Source organism: Notechis scutatus, chromosome 3 (genome assembly GCF_049901735.1).
Source record: "Notechis scutatus isolate UNSWTSFEM ecotype Mainland chromosome 3, rNotScu1.2, whole genome shotgun sequence".
Lineage (NCBI taxonomy): Eukaryota > Metazoa > Chordata > Lepidosauria > Squamata > Elapidae > Notechis > Notechis scutatus.
This window is the reverse complement of record NC_142011.1, coordinates 131,235,054-131,258,017: the sequence shown is the minus strand read 5'-3', so window position 1 is coordinate 131,258,017 and position 22,964 is coordinate 131,235,054. Positions and strand designations below refer to the sequence as shown.

The 22,964-nt window shown below is 36.5% G+C and overlaps 1 protein-coding gene across 2 annotated transcripts in view; it reads left to right on the top strand.

Moving 5' to 3' along the window:
• The window catches only part of CDH10 (cadherin 10), a 153,594-nt gene that overhangs the window by 113,796 nt on the left and 16,834 nt on the right, over positions 1 to 22,964 (top strand). For both annotated transcript variants that reach the window (XM_087961176.1, XM_026673412.2), the window contains exons 5-7: positions 1,761 to 1,928; positions 18,014 to 18,201; positions 21,224 to 21,477. In XM_087961176.1, coding sequence (XP_087817302.1) covers positions 1,761 to 1,928; positions 18,014 to 18,201; positions 21,224 to 21,477 — 610 coding nt within the window. The remainder of the gene's footprint in view (positions 1 to 1,760; positions 1,929 to 18,013; positions 18,202 to 21,223; positions 21,478 to 22,964) is intronic.

The following is a 22,964-nucleotide window of genomic DNA, read 5'->3' as shown; positions in this document are numbered from 1 at the left end:
TATATATATATATATATATATATATATATATATATATATATATATATATGATGCATGGAATAAGTAAAATGAGTATCCAGTTTCAGAAAATCAGTGGAACTTAGTTTGAAAAATAGTTGAACTCTTTTGTAGTACCTGTGTTTAAGAAAGATTGTGTATGTGCAAAACTGGAAACTAGATAGCATGCCCTCTGAGGGAATGGTGATAAAAAAAGGTGTTAGATTGAGCTGAGATGGACAGACTAACGTTGGAATTAAAAGAAAGAGGAGAAATGGAATATTACTTGATCTGGAACACATAGTATAAATGGTTAGAAAATAGAAGTAAAGATCAAATATAAAGGTAATTTAAGAGGTACATTAAACGTAAAGGCAATATATATAGTTAAAGGAAGAAAAAGGAATATAACTGATATGTATATATATGTATATATGAATATCAGCTACACTGGAGCGCTGCAAAAATTGTAAATGTGATATAAAATGATGAAATATGTTTAATAAAAATATATTTTTAAAGCAAAAAAGAAAGATTTCCAAAACACCTTTCCAACTATTGCCCCAAATACTTGGTTTGTTATCAATAGTATGCAAATTTTAAGCTATGCATTTCTTAAATAAGTTAGAAATGTGACCAATAGACTGTAAAATCTTGGGAACTCAGCAAGCTGAATTCAGAACAAGTCATTCTATATTGGATCACTGTCTGATCTTATACCATTTCACAGAAAAATATTCCTGAGGACTAAACCATAATCTTTTTGTGACTTAAAGCAGTTTGAGACTCTATTTGTGGAGTATTTTATGGGGAAAGATAACTGAATCCTGAACTGTCAGAAGGCAGGTTTTTTTCTCATAATGCAATTATACTCTTAAGTCCTTTTGGCAGATTTGATATAGTCCCAATAGTGCTTAACTAATTCAATCCCATCAAATAACATGGAGGGAGAAAAGGTATGTTTTGGCTCCAGCAGTGTTCAAATTTTATATGAATGACTTAGCAGCTCCTTTGGAATCAGAAGATTTTCTAAACTAACTGAAATATGTGAGCCATAACTATGTATATATCAATGTAACAATTGTGAAAGAACATTGTAGTTAAAAATGTAAATGTAATACTGAGTTATATTTCAAAAATATGGAATTTGACACTTGTAGACAATTCTGATCTTGTCAAGCCACTGGTTCATCTAAGATGGACTGAAAACAATACTCCAGATGTTAAAAAAATGGATTCAGGAGATGTGTCACTTGTTAAAAAGTCTTTATAATGTAAAAATGAGAAGAGCAGTCAAAGACAAAGATTAATAATAGTAACTAAAAAAAAAGAATATATAGGAGAGAAGTTGGGTACATTGTGCAAAATGAAGTGACAGTGGCATTTCAGATAGTTGATGAATTATACTTTCCCTTCTTTCTCAATAGTTCCCTGCATTTACTAAAATAAACACAGGAGGGAGTATGTTATGCAAAAATTATCTTCCTTTTTTTACTAGTTTACTACTTTAAAAAGGTGGTTGTTCTTCTTAATATGTAGACCATTCAAAAATATTCCTTCAGTATCTGAACTTGCAGACTCAGAATTGCTGTTTAATGCATAAACTGCTACCTAATATATAATTACCACTATCACCTACTTATAATTTATGTGTTCAATGTATTCATTAAACTGTGCTTGACATTAAATATATATATTTTCTAAATAATAGACATATTGTTCCATACAGAATGATGACAAATTTTTCATTGTTTCTTTTTCAGGCATTATTAGAACAGCTCTGCCAAATATGAACAGAGAAAACAGAGAGCAATATCAGGTTGTTATCCAGGCAAAGGATATGGGGGGCCAGATGGGAGGATTATCAGGAACCACCATGGTGAATATCACCCTGACTGATGTCAATGACAATCCACCTCGATTCCCACAGAGTAAGCTTCCTTTAATTGTCCTTCTGTGCTGCAAAAATATCAGAATGAAAGAATTAGGCAACTACCATCTGGTTTAATGTAAAACAACAACAACAAAAACCTAGTTTATGGAGCACATACAAAAAAGGTTTTATCCACAGATTTATTCACTGCTATTTTTTAAAAAAATGACGTGTTACAGGGAGAACTTTGTTAGAGAAAAATGCAGTTGCAAAGAACAATTGCTTAACATTGGATAATTCTTAGCATAACAGTAGGGAATGATAACTCTTTTGCCCTCCCTCCTCCACAAAAGGAATGGAAGAAATAACATTAGTATGTAAGGTTGGAAGTGACCTTGGAAATTATTTAGTTCAACTAACTACACAATACAGGAATCTACTGCTTCAGCATCTCTACCAGATGGCCATCCAGTTTATACTTCCTGCAAAGAAGGGTCTGCCACCTCCCAAGCAGTCTTCTCTATTGTTAATCAACTCTTACTGTTAGAAAAAATTTTCCTGATATCCAACTAAATTTGTAATTAAATCCATTGTTCTTTGTTCCCTTTTCGGGAACAATTCTACACCATCTTTTACATGATAACCAACCAGATAATTGAAGACAGCTATTGTGTCTTCTTTCTCTTTTCTCTTGTCAAGGTTAAACATATCCAAAGCTTTCCAGCTGTTTCATATAAACTTGTGCTTTCCCCCCTTTTCTAGGAACCTTATATTAATTGCTAATATATTAATTCTTTAATTAATTGTTCCCTTCTGAACATACTCTATTTTGCCCATTCCTTTCCTAAACTGTACTCTGAAATAAATGTTCTAGGAATAGTCTGACCAAAGCAGGATATAGAAGAATTATTTCTTCTGAGCTTGATCCTATAATAGAAGTTTCAAGAGCACAACTCTGTTTGCTGATATCTGGAAATTAATAATTTAAGCAATATAAACCAAAATATGAATGGGTAAAACAAGGGTATTTGAAAGATGACTACAATTCAGAGCAGGAAGCTTCCATTCATCAGACCAAAGCTATTTAAAGAAATCTTCAAAAATCCATAAACACAAGCCAAATGTATGTAGTTAATACATCTTAGAGTAGTAGAGTAGTAGAGATGTATGCATTTCAATTATTTTTTGAAAAAAAAACTGAAAAAGTTTTGGAAAGAGCTGTTCTTCATCTACTCTTGTCTATTTCTTTCTCTTTATTCAGTTTCTAAAATCAAAAAGCAGGATGAAGGATTCAAGAAGGTATTTGGAGATCCATTTCCAATGTTTCTCGAAAGTAATTTTTGAACAAATAACAACAGCTTCTTTACCAAAGGAGATTTTTTGCAGCTGCTACATCCCACTTTGAAAACAAATCAGAGGCAGATAGGAAGGCATATTTTTAACATTTTTTAAAAAACAAAAATAAAACCATAGACTTGGAAAATGGCATTTGGACCATCAGGTCCAATGCACATTCAGATTATTAATTCAGGCATCCCAGGTGTATTCCATAGGTCTCTCAGGAGAGAGGGGTGAAGCAATCAATCTTCTATCACATTTTATTTACAACACACATGATAATGTTACAACTGCATGAATATGTCACAATGATGATGTTTTTTATTCCCTTCCACCCACAGATGCCCCCTGTCAGATGGATGGCAGTCTAGCCTCCACTTGAATATTTCAAGTGGGTATATCATGGCAGTACTGTCACTTAATTTTTAGTTACAATCAAACTATTGCAGTGATTGGACTTGATTTTTTAATTTATTTATTTTAGCTGAAGCTTATGACTTTGAATCATGAGAATTGGGCAGTTATCTTCCACGCCCTCTGATGATCCTTTTCCTCTGTAGTGATGATCTGCACAGTCTATTGCTCTTTATTCTTTCTCTTTGTTTGCTCATAGTAGGTATGACTGGAAAAGCCCAGTCCCTTTGCATAGCTTCCTTATGGAAACTAGCCATTCACTGGACTAATTCATTTGACTGATAATAAAGGGGGGGTTGAATTTCTTTTATGGTCTCAGAAAACTGGTCAGTTCTCTATTTTGTGATCTCAGGATGCTGCTGGAAGTTAGGACTGCACACATATCACTTCTTTTTGTTTGAATTTCCTCCTTTCCCTTTAGTACAATGTAAATCTGTATATGGTTCTTCAGTTTGAGCTTAGAAGCTAAGCAGGACTGGGTCTGGTTGGTCCAGGGAATATTGGGGCTGTAAACTAGACTGGGAAATGGAAAAATATCATGGAAAAGGGCAGTGGCATATCACTCCTCTAATGTTGCAAAGTAAACTTGTCAAATCAGACTCAATTTGACAGCATATTTACTTTAATCTTATAGTTATATATGAACTTGATAAGATAAACTCTGTTTTTGCTATAAGGCATTTCTTAAAAAAAAATATTCTTCCTCCCCAATTCCTCTGACAGACTCTTTATTAATGAGGCTTATATCATGTTAAAAGAAAGTAAATGAATGGGCTTGTGAAAGAAGTTGATTCATGTAAGTGCTAAAGGCCTTATTGATTCCTTCTTAAAAGAGAATCAATAACATTCATGTCAAATGTGAAACTGTACACTTAACGGATCTTATCTCTTGTCTGATTTGCTGATTTGACTATGGATCAAGAAGACTTCTAAAATTGGAAGATCTTACACAGTTTATTATCAGACTAGGGTTGTACTAGTATTAATGATAACAAACCAATCACAACTATGGGCACCTTTCTGAAGCCTTGTGAACACATTAGATCAATGATAAGTTGCAGTAATGCAACTTAAAAGGTGAAACCAATCTATGAGATAGACTCATGACATGCAAAGCAAGATAATTCAAGCCATGATTTGTTATAATTGAGATGATTATGGCTTACAGATCATGAAAACCCCAAGTCCACAATCTCAGAAAATTAGAATAGTACATGCAATCAATAAAACAAGGATTGTACATAGAACAATATCGGACTTCTGAAAAGTATGAGCATGCATATGTATTCAGTACTTGGTTTGGGGCCCTTTTGAAGCAATTACTGCCTCAATGCGGCATGCATGGAAGCTATCAGCCTGTGGCACTGCTGAGGTGTTATGGAAGACCAGGATTCTTCAATAGAGGCCTTCAGCTCTTCTGCATTGTTCGGTCTCATGTCTCTCATCCTTCTCTTCGCAATGCCCCATAGATTCTGTATGGGCTTCAGGTCAGGTGAGTTTTCTGGCCAATCAAGCACAGTAATCCCACGGTCATTGAAACAGGTTTTTGTGCTTTTGGCAGTATGGGCAGGTGCCCAGTCCTGCTGGAAAATGAAGTCAGGCTCCCCAAATCAACACAGACTGTGGAAACTTCACACTGGACTTCAATCATCTTGCAGTATGTGCCTCTCCATTCTTCCTCCAGATTCTGGGTCCTTGCTTTCCAAATGAGATGCAAAAGTTGCTCTCATCAGAAAAGAGGACTTTGGACCACTGAGCAACAGACCAGTTTTTTTTTTCTTTAGCCCAGGTAAGACGCTTCTGACGTTGTTTGTTATTCAGGAGCAGCTTGACAAGAGAAATACGACATTTGAAGCCCATGTCCAGGATCCGTCTGTGTGGTGGCTCTTGATGCACTGACTCTAGCCTCAGTCCACTCCTTGTGAAAGTCCCCAACACTTTTGAATGGCCTTTTCCTGACAATCCTCTCCAGGCTGCAGTCATCCCTGCTGCTTGTGCACCTTTGTCCTCCACACTTTTCCCTTCCACATAACTGTCTATTAATGTGCTTTGATACAGCACCTTGGGAACATCCAATTTCTTTTGCAATTACCTTTTGAGGCTTTCCCTCCTTATGGAGGGTGTCAATGATGGTTTTCTGCCCAACTGTCAGGTCAGTAGTCTTTCCCATGATTGTGCTTCCTATTGAACCAGACTAAGAGACCATTTAAAGGCTCAGGAACCCTTTGCAGGTGTTATGGCTTAATTCGCTGATTAGAGTAGGACACTTTGAGCCTATAGTATTGAACCTTTTCATAATATTCTAATTTTCTGAGATTGTGGATTTGGGGTTTTCCTGAGCTGTAAGCCATAATCAGCACAATTATGACAAATCACGCCTTGAACTATCTTGCTTTGCATGTAATGAGTCTATCTCATATATTAGGTTCACCTTTTAAGTTGCATTCCTGAAATAAATGAACTTTTGTACGATATTCTAATTTTTTGAGTTTCACCTGTAAGTCTCCTTAGTTGCAGATAGATTTAGTTAAGTGCTCTAATACCTGCATAACATTATTTTTTGTTTTTGTTTGCTGCAGGACTTTTAATTTTAATAACTGTAGTACCACAGATGTTTAGGTTGAATAGCCTCTCTTCTCCAGCATTTTGATATTAGTTTTATAATCTTTCCACAATTTGATACCTTCTAGAGGTGATGGATACCAACCTTCATCATTCCTAATCAATATAGATCTAATTAGAGAAAGTTGTTTTAGAGAATAATGGGATAGCCCCTGCATGATATAAGTATGATTCTATTTAAAATGCCTCTGCTTTCATAGCTCTCATTCTCCTTTTGCAAGGTGGGGTGGAGAATATTTTAAATATTTTCCTAGGGAATCAGAAATATTCCCAGAATTATCAAGAGTGGGAGGGAGCTTCCTGAAGAGCTACTTAACTTGACTCTAACTGGAATTGGCAACCCATAAGGTTTCCCAGTGGGAGTATCATCTTCCCACCTTATAGTGCTATTTGAATGATGTCATATCCTATTATCAGCATCAGGAAACATTATATATGAAAAAGGTTTCTTATGATTGCCAGCTGTGTGATTCTTTGCCTATTTTTGACAGCAGAGGAACTAAATTTCAGGAAGAAGGTTCTTGCTGAATAAAGCATAGCTTTATTCTTCCGTCCATGATTCCTTTCTGAGATTTGAAGAAGTTCTCACCCCCACCCCCCAAAAAAATATTTATAGTGATCTTACTATGTTTTTTTCCTACAAAATCCAATTTCTTCTCATGAGGGCAAAAAAAAGGAGGAGAAAAACCCCCACAACTGCAAGTTTTTTGTCAGCAGTATTCCAAACCAGTTCATTCTGCAAACTGTTGCAGGATAATTCATGCGTTGCATGTTCCATAAGAGACATTAGGAAAAGCACTGAAATGGAAACCACTGAATTTTAAAATTACCCATTTTGAAAATGTATTCTAAAGAATGAAGTCATATTTCCCTGAAATCCAATCATTTTGAAAAGGGAACATTTGGGGAAAGGGAACATTGAGCAGGTCAATTTGTTTCAGAAGAAATCTGGGCCTAAACTTCCCTTGCACTTTTTCACCAATTTTCATGTCCTTATCCATAAAGTACTGAATAAAAAGCAAAGATTTTGAAATACAAAGTACCGTGAAGGTTGGGATATTGATCCTTGAAGGCTCGGTTGCTTTCCATATCTACTTATCAAGTCATCATATATCAGCTCCTAGAGAGTTTCTTCGAGAGTTCAGTACAGTTTTAGAATCCATCATTTCATTTCTGACAACTTTTTAAAAAAACTCTAGCAACCTAGATGACATTTGGGTTTTGTAATTTGTAAGTTTGTAATTTGTCATAAATTACCTGTGATTTTTATTTCAGGTGCTAAAGACTAACATAGTATAGCTTTTAGCAGAGAGGAGACATTTGAACACATGCAAGAAATATTATCTTATATTTCAGGTATATTTAGACATGGTGGCTATAACCAGCAAATGAAATATAGAATTTCTATGAAATGAAAATTATGTCATTAACAATGTCATGTATACTGTACAGGTGAAACTCAAAAAATTAGAATATCATGCAAAAGTTCATTTATTTCAGGAATGCAACTTAAAAGTTGAAACTAATATATGAGATAGACTCATTACATGCAAAGCAAGATAGTTCGAGCCCTGATGTGTCATAATTGTGCTGATTATGGCTTACAGCTCATGAAAACCCCAAATCCACAATCTCAGAAAATTAGAATATTGTGAAAAGGTGCAATATTCTAGGCTCAAAGTGTCCCACTCTAATCAGCGAATTAAGCCATAACACCTGCAAAGGGTTCCTGAGCCTTTAAATTATCTCTCAGTCTGGTTCAGTAGGAATCACAATCATGGGAAGGACTGCTGACCTGACAGTTGGACAGAAAACCATCATTGACACCCTCCATAAGGAGGGAAAGCCTCAAAAGGTAATTGCAAAAGAAGTTGGATGTTTCCAAAGTGCTGTATCAAAGCACATTAATAGAAAGTTATGTGGAAGGGAAAAGTGTGGAAGAAAAAGGTGCACAAGCAGCAGGGATGACCGCAGCCTGGAGAGGATTGTCAGGAAAAGGCCATTCAAAAGTGTTGGAGACTTTCACAAGGAGTGGACTGAGGCTAGAGTCAGTGCATCAAGAGCCACCACACACAGACGGATCCTGGACATGGGCTTCAAATGTCGTATTCCTCTTATCAAGCCGCTCCTGAACAACAAACAGTGTCGGAAGTGACTTACCTGGGCTAAAGAAAAACAGAACTGGTCTGTTGCTCAGTGGTCCAAAGTCCTCTTTTCTGAAGGGAGCAACTTTTGCATCTCATTTGGAAACCAAGGACCCAGAGTCTGGAGGAAGAATGGAGAGGCACACACTGCAAGATGCTTGAAGTCCAGTGTGAAGTTTCCACAGCCTGTGTTGATTTGGGGAGCCATGTCATCTGCTGGTGTTGGTCCACTGTCTTCATTAAGTCCAGGGTCAACGCAGCCGTCTACCAGGAGATTTTGGAGCACTTCATGCTTCCTTCCGCAGATGAGCTTTATGGGGATGCTGACTTCATTTTCTAGCAGGACTTGGCACCTGCCCACACTGCCAAAAGCACCAAATCCTGTTTCAATGACTGTGGGAATACTGTGCTTGATTGGCCAGACCTGAACCCCATAGAGAATCTGTGGGGCATTGCCAAGAGAAGGATGAGAGACATGAGACTGAACAATGCAGAAGAGCTGAAGGCCGCTATTGAAGCATCCTGGTCTACCATAACACCTCAGCAGTGCCACAGGCTGATAGCTTCCATGCCATGCCGCATTGAGGCAGTAATTCCTGCAAAAGTGGCCCAAACCAAGTACTGAGTACGTATGCATGCTTATACTTTTCAGAGTCCGATATTGTTCTATATACAATACTTGTTTTATTGATTGAATGTAATATTCTAATTTTCTCAGATTGTGGATTTGGGGTTTTCATGAGCTGTAAGCCATAATCATCACAATTATGACAAATCACAGCTTGAACTATCTTGCTTTGCATGTAATGAGTCTATCTCATATATTGATTTCACCTTTTAAGTTGCATTACTGAAATAAATGAACTTTTGCATGATAATCTAATGTTTCGAGTTTCACCTGTAATATTGGGAATAAAACAGACTTCCTTACAGTTTTAAGCTAATTAAAACTTCTATGTCTGAAGAAATGATTGTTAGCCCATGAAAATAGGGATGTGAATCTTTAAGACAAGGTTTGGTAGCCTTTTTCAGCAGAGAAGAACATCGTGTTAGACAAATGTATTTAATTTATGTATACACACAAAAATTAAATACATTTTTCTAACACTATAGAAACTTTCACAGAAAAAATCAGCAAGAGTAGCTGTTTAAATTATGCAGAATAGTAAGTAATTTACAGAAAAAAATATTTACAGAATCTATATATAGCTATACATAACATATAAGTGATGCTTCAGTAGGGTCTGCAGTATTGTCTGGGATGCTACACATCCTCTTCATGATCTGTTTTTCTTTTGGGGGGAAGCTTCATGGTATTTGAAGCAGAACATCTAAATTAAGTTACAGTTTTGTTCTATGTAGTATCAATCTTGTAAACTTTCAAATTATGATAGCAGTGACACATGATAGCAGTGTTCCAATATTTGAGGAGCTGTCACAGAGAGGAGGGGGTCAAGCTTTTTTTCCAAAGCTTGACCCCCTCCTGAAGGCAAAACAAGGAATAATGGATGGAAACTGAACAAAGGGAAATTCAACCTGGAAATAAGGAAAACTTTTCTGACAGTGAAAGCCAGTGGTGGAATTCAAAATATTTTATTACCGGTTCTGTGGGTGTGGCTTATTTGGTGGGCATGGCTTGGTGGTCGTGTGACTGGATGGGTGTGTCTTAGTGGTCATGTGACTGGGTGGGTGTGCTTGGTGGTCATGTGACTGGGTGGGCATGGCCAACTCAATCTCACTCACATCAAGGGGTGCCTCACCTGGCCCTTCCTCTCCCAGCCATTCCTTGTCACCCAGCCTCAACTTATCTATAGTTCTGTAAAAATGTTGTTCACCTTTTTTGACTTTATTATCTGCATACTATAGATGTACTTTCATGGACCACTGAAAGGAGGAAATGGCTCACATGCTTCACTCAAGAGTGTGATCGGCAACAGGCTTTTAAGGGGCTGCCACAAAGAAAGGGGGACAATGTATTTTCCAAAGAAGCAGAATGCAAACAAGAAGCAATGGATGGAAAATGAACAGAGAGAAGCAACCTAAAACTAAGGAGAAACTTCCTGAAAGAGAGAACAATTAACTAGTGGAACTGCCTGCCACCAGATGTTCTGGGTGCTCAATCACTGGAAGTTTTTAAGAAAAGACTGGACAGCCATTTCTCTGAAATGGTATAGGGTTCCTCTCAAGGTCCCTTCTAAGTATTATTCTGACACCTTTCCCAGAAATTCTCCTCAGAGTTTGGCATCCTCAGTTTTCTTGCCTGAGCTGGGGTTTGGACTAGAAGACCTCCAAGGTCCCTTTCAACTCTTGTTAACACATGTGTATTTTATGCTCTGGACTATTGACATTGAATGCATGTAAACCCTGAAAAATATGTGGTAGCCCTGGGCAAAAGAAAGGCAGAAAAATCACTCTACGTGTAGGGACAGTGTAAAATATTAACACATGATAAATAATGGAACAATTAAAAATAATAGCACAGAGTTTTATCTCTCTCTCTCTCTTCCTATTCATTTTCTTTCTTTCTTTCCCTTCCTCCCTCTTTCTCTCTCTCTCTCTCTCTCTCTCTCTCTCTCTCTCTCTCTCTCTCTCTCTCTCTCTATCTATCTATCTATCTCTCCCTCTCCCTCTCCCTCTCTCTCTCATACACACACACACACACACACACACACAGAGAGAGAGAGAGAGAGAGAGTACTTAACAGACAAGCATTTTGAAAGCAGCTCCTTTAAATTTCTCCAAGGCTCGATTCACCCCCACCCCCTCTGTCAGCCCGCACTCCTTCTCACTCTACACTTTAACTCACAAGAGGAAAGCGATACTTGCAGTGTCCATGGGGAATCCTTGGAGAAGTTTTTAAAAGACCTGCTTCCAAAATGCATTTCTTTTAGGTTGCAAAAGTGCTCCAAGGCTCAATTCACTCCCACCCCCTCTGTCAGACCGCACTCTTTCTCACTCCCGACACTTTAACTCACACAGGGAAAGTGATACTTGCAGCGTCCATGGGGAATACTTGGAGAAGTTTTTAAAAGACCTTCTAAAATGCATTTCTTTTACGTTGCAAAAGTGCTCCAAGGCTCGATTCACCCCCACCCCCTCTGTCAGACCATGCTCTTTCTCACTCCAGGCACTTTAACTCACACAGGGAAAGCGATACTTGCAGCGTCCATGTCTATCTTCCTTTTCCCCGGGGAGAAAGAGGATGTGGGGAACGGAAAGCTAGGAGAGCGATTGCAAGTGAGCGACTGAGCGACTGGGTTGGGGGCGTGGCCAGCCAGGGATTGCCACCGGTTTGGTGACCCATGCCAAATAACCACTACTGGTTTACCGGAATAGGTGCAAACCAGTTGAATAGCACCTCTGGTGAGCTATCAATCAATGGAACAGCTTGCCGTTGGAAGTTGTGGGAGCTTCATCACTGAAGGCTTTCAAGAAGAGACTGGACTACCATCTGTCAGAAATGGTGTGGGTTCTCCTGCTTGGGCAGGAATGTTGGACTAGATAACAACTCCCAAAACCAGAAAAAAACAAACAGATTACCCATAACAATAAGGAAGCTTCAATCCAAAAAGAAATCACTTTGGCGGAAAAACAAATCTGGTCATGTTGCCAACTTCAAAAGCCAATCCAAAAATCTATGCCACCAGATAAAGACTGAATGCACCAATTATCACATTCAACAAGAGGAAAACCTTCTACACACCAATTCCACCCGCGCTTTCTACAATTTTGTAAACAACAAACTAAAAAACTCAATGTCCATCCCACCCCTGAAAGGACCTAATGGTAAAGACTGCAATGACAACATCATTAAAGCCAACCTCTTTAACACATTCTTTGGCTCAGTATTTGTAAACAGCAATGGATCATGCCCAGTATTTCCTAGTTGAACCACAGACAACTACAATGATCTAATACATATCGATTTTACAGAAGACAATATTGAAAAAGCACTAGACAATCATAAACTATCTCTATCTATTGGACTTGATGGAATATGTGCCTACGTCTTAAAAAAGCTATCCACTGCCATAGCAGAACCTCTAAGCATAATCTTTGAAAAATCTTTCAGGACCAGCTTCTTGCCAAATAAATGGTCACAAGCCATGGTCATCCCCATCTTCAAAAGGGGAAACCCCAGCCTAGTTGAAAATTACAGACCAATCTCTTTATGCTGCATTACCTGTAAAGTCACGGAATCAATTATTAACCAATCCATTATCCTCCACTTAGAGACAAACAACCTAGTCTCTAATAAACAATTTGGTTTCAGAAAAAAAACTGTCCTGTAATCTGCAACTCTTACACTGCAAAAACATATGGACTACACAACTAGATCAGGGCAAAACAATAAACGCAATCTACATAGACTTCAATCTACATAGACTACATAGCCTTTGATTCAGTGATATACAACAAACTACTCCTAAAACTAAAATCTTATGGTATGTCTGGGAACTTGCATAACTGGATAGAAACATTCCTGTCAAACAGACAACAAATGGTCAAAAATTGAGAGCATCCTATCAAATTCTGTACCTGTCAAAAGTGGTGTCCCCCAAGGCAGTGTTCTAGGACCAACTCTCTTCATACTCTACATAAATGACCTCTGTGATCATATTAAGAGCAACTGCATTCTCTTCGCTGATGATGTAAAGCTATTCAACACCAAAGACAATACTGCTACTCTTCAAAAAGACCTTGACTATGTATCAGAATGGTCAAACAAATGTCAACTTCAAATCTCAAAAAATAAATGCTCTGTCCTTCATATTGGCAAAAAAAAATCAGAAAATAAAATACAGGCTGAATAGTCAAGACCTTGTTGATGATCCAAACTCTGTAAAGCAGTGATCCCCAACCTTTTTTACGCCGCGGCCCGGTATCCCCAACCTTTTTTATTGCGCGGCCCGGTACCGACATCAGCTGGGCGCCGCCATCTTGTTTTGATGAAATAGTGCTTCCGGTGAGCTTTCTACCCGGAAAAGCTCACCGGAGCGCTGGGCGCCGCCATCTTGTTTTGATGAAAAAGTGCTTCCGGTGAGCTTTCTACCCGGAAAAGCTCACCGGAAGCACTTTTTCATCAAAACAAGATGGCGGCGCCCAGCAAGCCAGCGGCCCGGTAGGACTTGTTCCACGGATCGGTCCCGGTCCGCGGACCGGTGGTTGGGGACCCCTGCTGTAAAGGACCTTGGAGTACTCTTCTCTAATGATCTAAGTGCTAGAGGCCACTGTAACTACATAGCCAAAAAGGCATTAAGAGTTATTAACCTAATCCTACATAGCTTTTCCTCTCGTAATATCACACTATTAACTAGAGCATATAAAACATTTGCTAGACCAATACTCGAATACAGCTCATCAGTCTGGAACCCACATTACGTATCTGATATTAGCACAGTTGAGAAAGTCCAGAAATATTTCACAAGAAGAGTTCTCCACTTGTCTACTCGTTGCAGAATACCTTATGCCACCAGACTTGAAATTCTAGACCTAGAAAACCTAGAACTAAGCCGCCTTTGGTCTGATCTAAGTATAGTATATAAAATCATACATTGCAATGTCCTACCTGTCAATGAATACTTCAGCTTCAACCATAACAATACAAGAGCACACAATAGATACAAACTCAAGGTTAACCACACCAAACTTGATTGCAGGAAATACGACTTCAGTAACAGATTGGTCAATGTCTGGAATACTCTACCTGACTCTGTGGTTTCTTCCCCAAACCCCAAAAACTTTAACTTTAGACTGTCTACTATTGACCTCACCCCTTTCCTAAGAGGTCTGTAGGGGGCGTGCATAAGCGCACCAATGTGTCTCCCATCCCTGTCCTATTGTTTTTTTTATTTTTCTTATATTTATCCATTTCATGTATTCATAACTATGTTTATACTTATACCTGTTATCTTATAATTGCTTGACAAATAAATAAATAAAAATAAAAATAAATAGATGACCTACAATGTCCCTTCCAACCAGTGGTGGGATTCAATTTTTTTTACTACTGGTTCTGTGGGCGTGGCGTAGTTAGTGTGGCAGGGGAAGGATATTGTAAAATATCCAGTCAGAGGTGGTATTTGCTGGCTCTCCAAACTACTCAAAATTTCCACTACCAGTTCTCCAGAACTGGTCAGAACCTGCTGAATACCATCTCTGCTTTCCAACTCTGTTAATCTGTTAAAGTTTCCAATATTTTTTTTTTAAAAAAAAAACAGAGATGCTGAAAAATTGCCTGAAAACAGCAGAATTGAATGTAGTGTTGATATTGACCAGATTTTCTTACTCTTTTGTGTCAAATGGAGGCAAGTCAAATCTGCTTGGAATGAGTCTGTGGTTTTAATTACACTCCATCTTATCGCTGACTATTACAGTTCCTGACTCTTCCAATGGGAAAAATATAAATTCAATCCAAACAGATTTTTTATGAGACAAGTAATACTAAAACACTTTTTTTTTTACCAGAGAGTCGTGGATTGGTGCATAATCCTCTTGGTTATGGCATAGGAAATGACACTTTGTATCTTTATCAAAATTCTTTTATAACTATGATTTCATTCTTCTTTCTCAAAATAGAAGCAAGGATAGGTAGTTTCCTTGGGATTTCACCAGGGGATTATTGTTTTTCTATAATTATGGTTTTTGGTTTTGGATTATGGATTATGGTTTTTTGACTTTGTGAGAGAGAGAGAGGTTAACAAAGAAGCTAGAGGAAAGAAGCCGGCTTTGGTAACATTCAAACATTGTCAGCTTCAACCCTCACAAATTACAAATACTTTTGAAAACCAGCAGGAACAGTTTCCTCTTCTCTATTCTGGATGTCTTTTGAAAGTCACAAAATGAAGCCTATTCACTTCAAGTGAGTTGAGAAGAGCTGTGCAATTTGGTAGCCGTATAGAAACTGCTAGACTTATAAAAATGATTGATTGTGATTTTATATTACTTCCAGGCTTCCAGAGCTTTTTAGCTCCTGAAGGCATAGTGCAAATAAAGAATAATAATGGTAATTTATAACTTGCCTCAAAAATCTAGGTGCCCTGCTTGTTTATGGTCTAATGAGGCACAAAAAAGGAAGAGGGAAATACAATACAAAGAAAGGGGTGTTAGAAATTCTCTCTCTCTCTCACTCACACACACACATACACACACACACACACACACACAGTTCTCTCTCTGTATTTCTCTTCATGTTACGACCCAGCCTCAGTACCTTACAAATTTCTTTTAAGAAGCTGAACTATTTTTTTAAACAATAATAACAACAAAACCCTTTCTTGTTCATGTCTTGCCTGGAAACTAAACATTACTGGAATACATAGATTTTCAGCAAATTGGCTTCTACCAGAAGAATAGTTTTCCTTTTTCAAAATAAACATTTTCACCAGATTTACACTCACTGCAGGCTATTACTACAAGAAATACAGATGGAGATTTTACTGTTTGGTTTGCCTGTGCCAGGAGAGACAGAAGCCCAAACAAAGAAACTTTGCCTTTTTTTTTTTTTTGCACAACACATGCTACACAAGAGAAACCATTAAATAGTGCAAATTGAGGCATGACTCCATCAAAAACAAGTTCAGTACAAATTGTGCTGTAATGAAAGAGAAATGCCCAAGAGCAATATTTTATGATTCTGCAGACCCTATTAATTTCCCTGAATTGCTACAAACTCTTGCAGTGATGTTTTTTTAAAGCAAGTTTTCAGTATCAGGGATTGGAATCCTTCTTCATCTCACCTTCTTACTGCAAATGCTTAAGTACTTCAAGGAACCATGGGGATGTTGGAAAAGAGACTCACAAAATCTAGATCAAATCACCTCCTGCAAAAATTGATGGAAATTGCAAAATGATTGAAATACTTGAATTTGATTTTTATATTTTACTTATTTTTCATTTTAGCTGAAGTTTATGAAGATTGAACTTAAGTTCCAGAATAGTCCCAAGGTGCTTTTTTTCAAGAGGCAACTGAACTTTCTGCTTTTTCTTTGAAGACGTTTCACTTCTCATCCAAAAAGCTTCTTCAGGAGAAGAAGCAAAACATCTTCAAAGAAAAACCAGAGAGTCCAGTTGCCTCTTGAAAAAAGCACCTTTGGGACAACCATGACTCTAATTACTGGGAATCTCCATAAATAAGTGCCAGAATGGGTTATTGCAATTGGTAGTGGTAGATGGTTTGCTCCTATTTCAGAAACGACTTATTCAAGTGGAAACTGAGGCCCACTTGAATTATGGTTACTCAAAACTGAATGGGGTGTTGCTTATTTTCATAATTACAATACACAGACACCCAGACACAACTTGGGAATAATTAATGAAGTTTATTTATCCTTTTGCAAACTTAAAATGAGCACAGCTAAAACTGCAATCTCTTACAAGGTGGTTGTACCAAACAATCTTCATAGTGAACCTTAAGAATTCTACCATTATCTTTTTGCATATATACAATCTCCTCTAAATATACTGCATTGTATTTCTACTTTACTTTCTCTTTCATATTTTACTTATTTATTTGTAAATGATTATTAGTATTCACTTGGGTTTATACTTAAAATACCCCTTAGTGAAATTGCACTTAGCATTAACTGTAAAAACCTACTTTATTTCTTCACTTCCTTTGACCTGCCAAGCAGTGTTGCATTGTGGCCAGTTAGGTACTTGATGATAATCTAATGGTATGCGAAAATATGTTCTCCTGTTTCTTTCACATAAAATATGCTTCCCTTTATCACTGTTTTGGAATTTCATGGGTGATATTTTAGGGGGTTAATCTTATTATTGCAAAATACTCAAAGACGCTGTACTTTGTTACTTTTTATTTCTGCTCTTACACAACTCCCCAATCATATTGCATCCTCCCTGTTCTTCCTGAACCAAAAAATGGTGCTCTTGGAATAGGCAGAAAACTTGTTTCCACTTTTTAACTTTTCAAAAGAAGGATTGGCTCTATCTGGAAGACTCAGTTATTATGGATCAGTAGATTTTTTGGTATTTTCTCTCAAGTGGCAGTAACATCTGATTTTTCAATCTCACTCCTATGTAGCCAAGACAGTGTGCATTGGCCTTCTTATTTGCCAACTGTTATAGATACATAGTAGTCACCAGCTATAGTAGCCTGCAGGTAAGCACAAATGAGGCTGTTATAAGCTTCTGATCAATTAGACAGTAAAAGATTGGGAGAGACAGAATAGTGTTTCTTGATTGCTGCATAAGTAAGGTAGGCACTAAGAGTCTTTCAATCAGCCCCATAGGCCTTTCTTGGAAATTTCCTTTTCTTTTTAAGTATGTTGAACAATGCAGTGATTGATGGTGGGAGGGAATGAATCTACGGAATAATGTTTCATCATAACACAATTTGAAATGCTGGGAAAACAAGATTTTAAACTTTTCAATTGGATTAGCAGACTATATTTAGCCAGCCAAGGGCAAGTTTGCTTTTGGAAGAGTTCATTTGAAAGCAGTGACTCTGTAGTTAAGCAGAAACCTTGGATTTAAATCTATAACTTTCCTCTGCCTCGTTCATTTAAAAACAATGCATATGTTTCTTGGTCAAGAAATGACCCTATCATACCAGGGTCTTCATCGTTTGTTTGTTTTTCATATTTCTGATTATTCTTTTTTGCAGGTTCAGTCCACCTACGCATTCCAGAATCTTCTCCAGTTGGCACTGCCATTGGAAGCATTAAAGCCTCTGATGCAGACACTGGGAGAAATGCAGAACTTGAATACCGAATTATTGATGGTGATGGAAGAGACATGTTTGATATTGTAACACAAAAGGACACACAGGAAGGCATTATAACAGTACGAAAGGTGCATATTTTTCAATATGATGCATTGTATGCTTGGAACTACTAACCATTCAGTATTTTCTAACATATCCAAATATTTAAGTTGTATACTTTCTAAAACGTACAGTAGTTGACAAGTTTATTGGGATATTTTTGGGAAATCTTCCTGGTAGCATATGATTTCATCAGAATGATCAACTATACAATAACATGCAAAAAGGTGTTGTTGTTTTTTTTAAAAAAAGATTGCCTTGTTTTGAAACAGCAATAACTTTGGATGGGTGTTTTGAAATTCTACTAATACATTTGGTATATAGAAATATACAGCATTGAGATTATATACCCTCAGTTTATAATACTTTAATTTAATTATTCAATTCAAATTAATTTGGAATCCATAAAAAACAAAGACACCAAAATAGGCTGCCCGGAATAAAACAATTAAAACAACAAATAGTACAAATAATACAACTCATCCAATAAATCACCTTACATTAACCCCAGCTTTGTGAACAGAGCCAGATTTTAAAGGCTTTCCAGAATCCCAGAAGACTGGGTACCATCTAAATATTTGGGTAGGGCCATGAAAGAAAAGGCACACTTCCTGATTCCTGTAAGATGCAGCATTCAATTGAAAGGCAGTGGAACTCTCTCACTCACCCAAACCTCCCTGGTAGGCCAAAACAATTAGAAATAGATTTGAATAGCACATGGAAGCTTCCTGACCACCAGTGCAGCTCAACTAGCAACAGAGGATACTGTGAAGTGCCCATTATTGCTTGCCCCACTGCATTTTGTGCCAGCTGTGGCTTGGGGATGATCCTCATGTAGAAGCATCTCAGCAGTCCATTCATGAGGTAGCCATGGCATAAATGATCACAAGAAGGAATCCAACATTTTCTAAAAATTTATCCGTTACCATCACAGATTGATCCCTACGAAGGTAATATAAATAAAATGTGGCCCGCATCCTCCTACCCCCCCCCCCCAAAATGATGCCAGTATTCTTTTAATCTGGCAATGATGTATTGACCAAATAACAGTGATGAAAATGTCACCAAATGCTGTTCAGAAGAATTTGATCTTTGCATCTTCTATAAGGGGGCGTGCATAAGCGCACCAACGTGCCTACCGTCCCTGTCCTATTGTTTCTCTTATTCTTCTTTTATTTTTCTTATATGTACCCATTTCATGTATTCACAACTATGTATACACTTATACTTATTATCTTGTAAACAATTGGCAAATCAAATAAATAAATAAATAAATAAATAAATAAAATAAAGTCTTCAGAGAAGGACATAAATTAATTACTAGTTAATACATACCAGCATACATTAAAATATTAGCTTAGTAGCCAGCTGTAACATCAAATGCAAAACATTGAGGGAAATAATCTGTCTTCTTAAAGAACATATGCCGGTTGTTTGTTCAAAGCCAAGTATTTCAAACAGGTTAACTGGAATTATATTGGATTACTTTTTTGGCATCCAATCAGATGTCTTCTTTGGTGGCTTCCATTCAATGCCTGGAATTTACATTATTGCTCTGCAGTGTGTAACTCTACGCAATTCTAAAACCTCAATTTATTTGTGATATATTAATTACAATTCAGGATAAAAGTGTCCTAAAAATTACATTAAAATGGAAAGGAGGAGAGTCTCAAGATAATATAAAAAAAGCAATATTTATTTCTAATATAAGATGACTTCTGAGTAAATAAGATTATTTAAGCACAGTGTTGCTTTTTTTGTGTTTTATTTATGTTTAAATAAATTCTCCAAAGGTAGTCTCCAAAGATATTTTGCGTTCATTTTTTTACTATATTTTCTCCTAGCTTTTTCACTCCTTAAAAGTTAAAATGAAATCTTAAAATAGATTTTTTTCTGTAATATATACACACACATATATATATACATACAAACACATAGACACCTGGGCACAAACAGACCCCCCCCCCCAATACCTCCAGCTCAAACACACCCCAACCAGGCACCCAGATGAAACCTAGCTTCCTAATAAATGATAGCCGTCTGTTTACTCGAAGCCAAGCCACACTAAAAGCCTCCAATACAGGAAACACAATGTTGCCAGTCAATCAAGACAAAAAAACGCTACAAAACAGATAGAAGATATTAGAAACACAGCAAACTCCAAGCAGAACACAGCAAACTCCAAGACCAATAAACACAGACCAAGACTCCCAACCAATCAGGATGAAGAAAAAAAACATTCTAACACAGCAGTAGGCTAGCACCAAATTTAAAACAGAAATGGCTGTGAAAGCCTGATTCACAGACGAACACAATACAGAAGCCTGATTATGGCAGATGAGATTCTGCCTAAACGTCACTACAACTTTAAAAGCACAACTGTAATGACGTGGGAAAATACCTGAACAAAGCTGAATACCAAACACATAGACATTTACACACATAGACTTTCATGCAGCATATAAATTCTAACCCCAAGCTTTATTATCTTTTCATTTTTAAAAAGTGATTAATTGGACATATGTACTTTATATTTTAAAAATAAAAACTATTATAAAATTCATTGTATCTAAGATCTGCGGGTAGGGTTAGGGAAGTGTCACCTAAAGACAGTCTGAACTTTTTCTTTATTTAAAGGCACATTCATTATACTTTGGAGAATGAAATCAGTTTTGGTGTAATTTGTTCATCTACTTTGAAACTATGTAACTATATATTGGTACTTCTTTTCTGCAAATTATTCTTTCCTGAGATGAGATAAGATGCACTGGCTCCATTATTAAAAGTCCTGGTTTACAGACTGCATAATATAACTTGGAATATAAAATGTCTACTTTATAAAAAAGGTATAGTAAGAAAATGTAAGCAATTACAATAGTTTCTGCTTTATCTACAGGACCTAGCACACAACTGGCCTTAAGTGAATGGAAACAGTGCTTGATATAGTTTTCACAGGTTTTGTTTTTTTACCATGTGTCATTTTGATACCTGAGATACTTTGGTGTCATTGTGTTAATAACTGTATTATTTATTCATTTATTTTTAATACAGCCATTGGATTATGAGAATCGAAGGCTATATACTTTGAAAATAGAGGCAGAGAATCTGTATGTTGACCCACGCTTTTATTACCTTGGACCTTTTAAAGATACAACTACTGTGAAAATATCTGTGGAAGATGTGGATGAACCTCCTATATTTAGCAGATCTTCATATCTTTTTGAAATACATGAAGATATTGAAGTGGGCACCATCATAGGCACGGTCATGGCACGAGATCCAGATTCTGCTGCAGGCCCAATAAGGTAAATGCCAGAATCTAAAACATTACAGTTTATAGGAAGATGAGTTCTTTGTATCACTAATGAAGTTCATACTTTTGTTGTGAGTGACAAAATGTACAGAAAATAAGGAGAAAATGTAGCATCACATTACCTATTTAATTTGAGCCATGTGAGATAATCTTGTACAAATATATTGCAGCCTTGCCTCAAGTAAGTCATCTCCAGACAATATTGATAGTTCCCTATATTCCCAGACATTATGGATAATGGGGAAAAAGAAATAATTTTTCTCTCTTTGAAGTTCTCAGATCAGTTGTCCCATGATATCTGCAGAACATCAGTTTGAGAAAGACTGATATACAGAGCATAACTTAATGCCATATAGTGTGACCATAGGTTAGTTTCCCCTGCTTGCTTGCTTTTAATAGAGGTTCATTAATAGAACTGAAAAAAGGCATTAATAAATGGAGGGAAATTACCAGAAATTCACATTTGAATTATACATTTTAATTTTAATGTGAAATTTGCCATTGTCTACCTGCAGTTTCATTGATTTAATTGATTTGCACCTTAATTGGACAATATCAAATATGAAAGTTCCTAAATGGTTAGCAAATAGTACCACTGTCTGAAATCTCATACTAAATATTTTATTTATATAGTAATATCCTATATTTAAATATAATTGATAATATAATAGTTAAATATAACTTTTTAATACAGAAATATGAAAAAGACAAAAAATATTATTTATTTCAATTATTTCAAATATCATAGCTCTAATATTAAATTTAAATATAAAATCCTCAATAAATAGTTACATAATAATTTCACATCAGCTCCATGTCTTAAATTTCTTCAAAGTATGTTTGATGAGATTATTTAATACAACAGTTTTATTGCTCTCGTACCTGACAGTGTAGTAAAACTTCAATTTAATTGATCATTTCTGGAGAAAAGGTATCCATAAAACCAGAATGCCCAAATTTACATAATTGACCTAATTTATGTCAAGTGTGTAATTATAATCACATTAGTGAATTTTATCAATTGTCTAGAGAGAGGGTTTAGAATTAATGGACTTGTCTATTATTTTCAAGGGTGAAGTATGATATAAATATTTATGAAAGTCTTTAAATAGAGTTCCTTTAAATCAAACCTTCATTGACATAATCCAACATCTGTGACTTAGTAATGAAAGTTGATTGGCTCTGCCAGAACTCAAACTCTCTAAAGATTTTTTTTGCTTGCATAATGTCAACAACTGTCCAGACATTTTGGATAGTTGTAGGATAACAAAGAGTAGTTCAGCATCAGTTAATGAAATACATGGATAAATGAAAGAAAAGCTGGACAAATCATTACATACAAAACTGGAAAAGACTGAGCTTGTATCATTCCAATGGCAGCTTATGACAGAGGATGAACACATTTCATTAAACCAAAAATACAAAGTCAAATGCTACTTATAAATCCATGTTAATGTAATATTTTTTGTTAATTTGGAA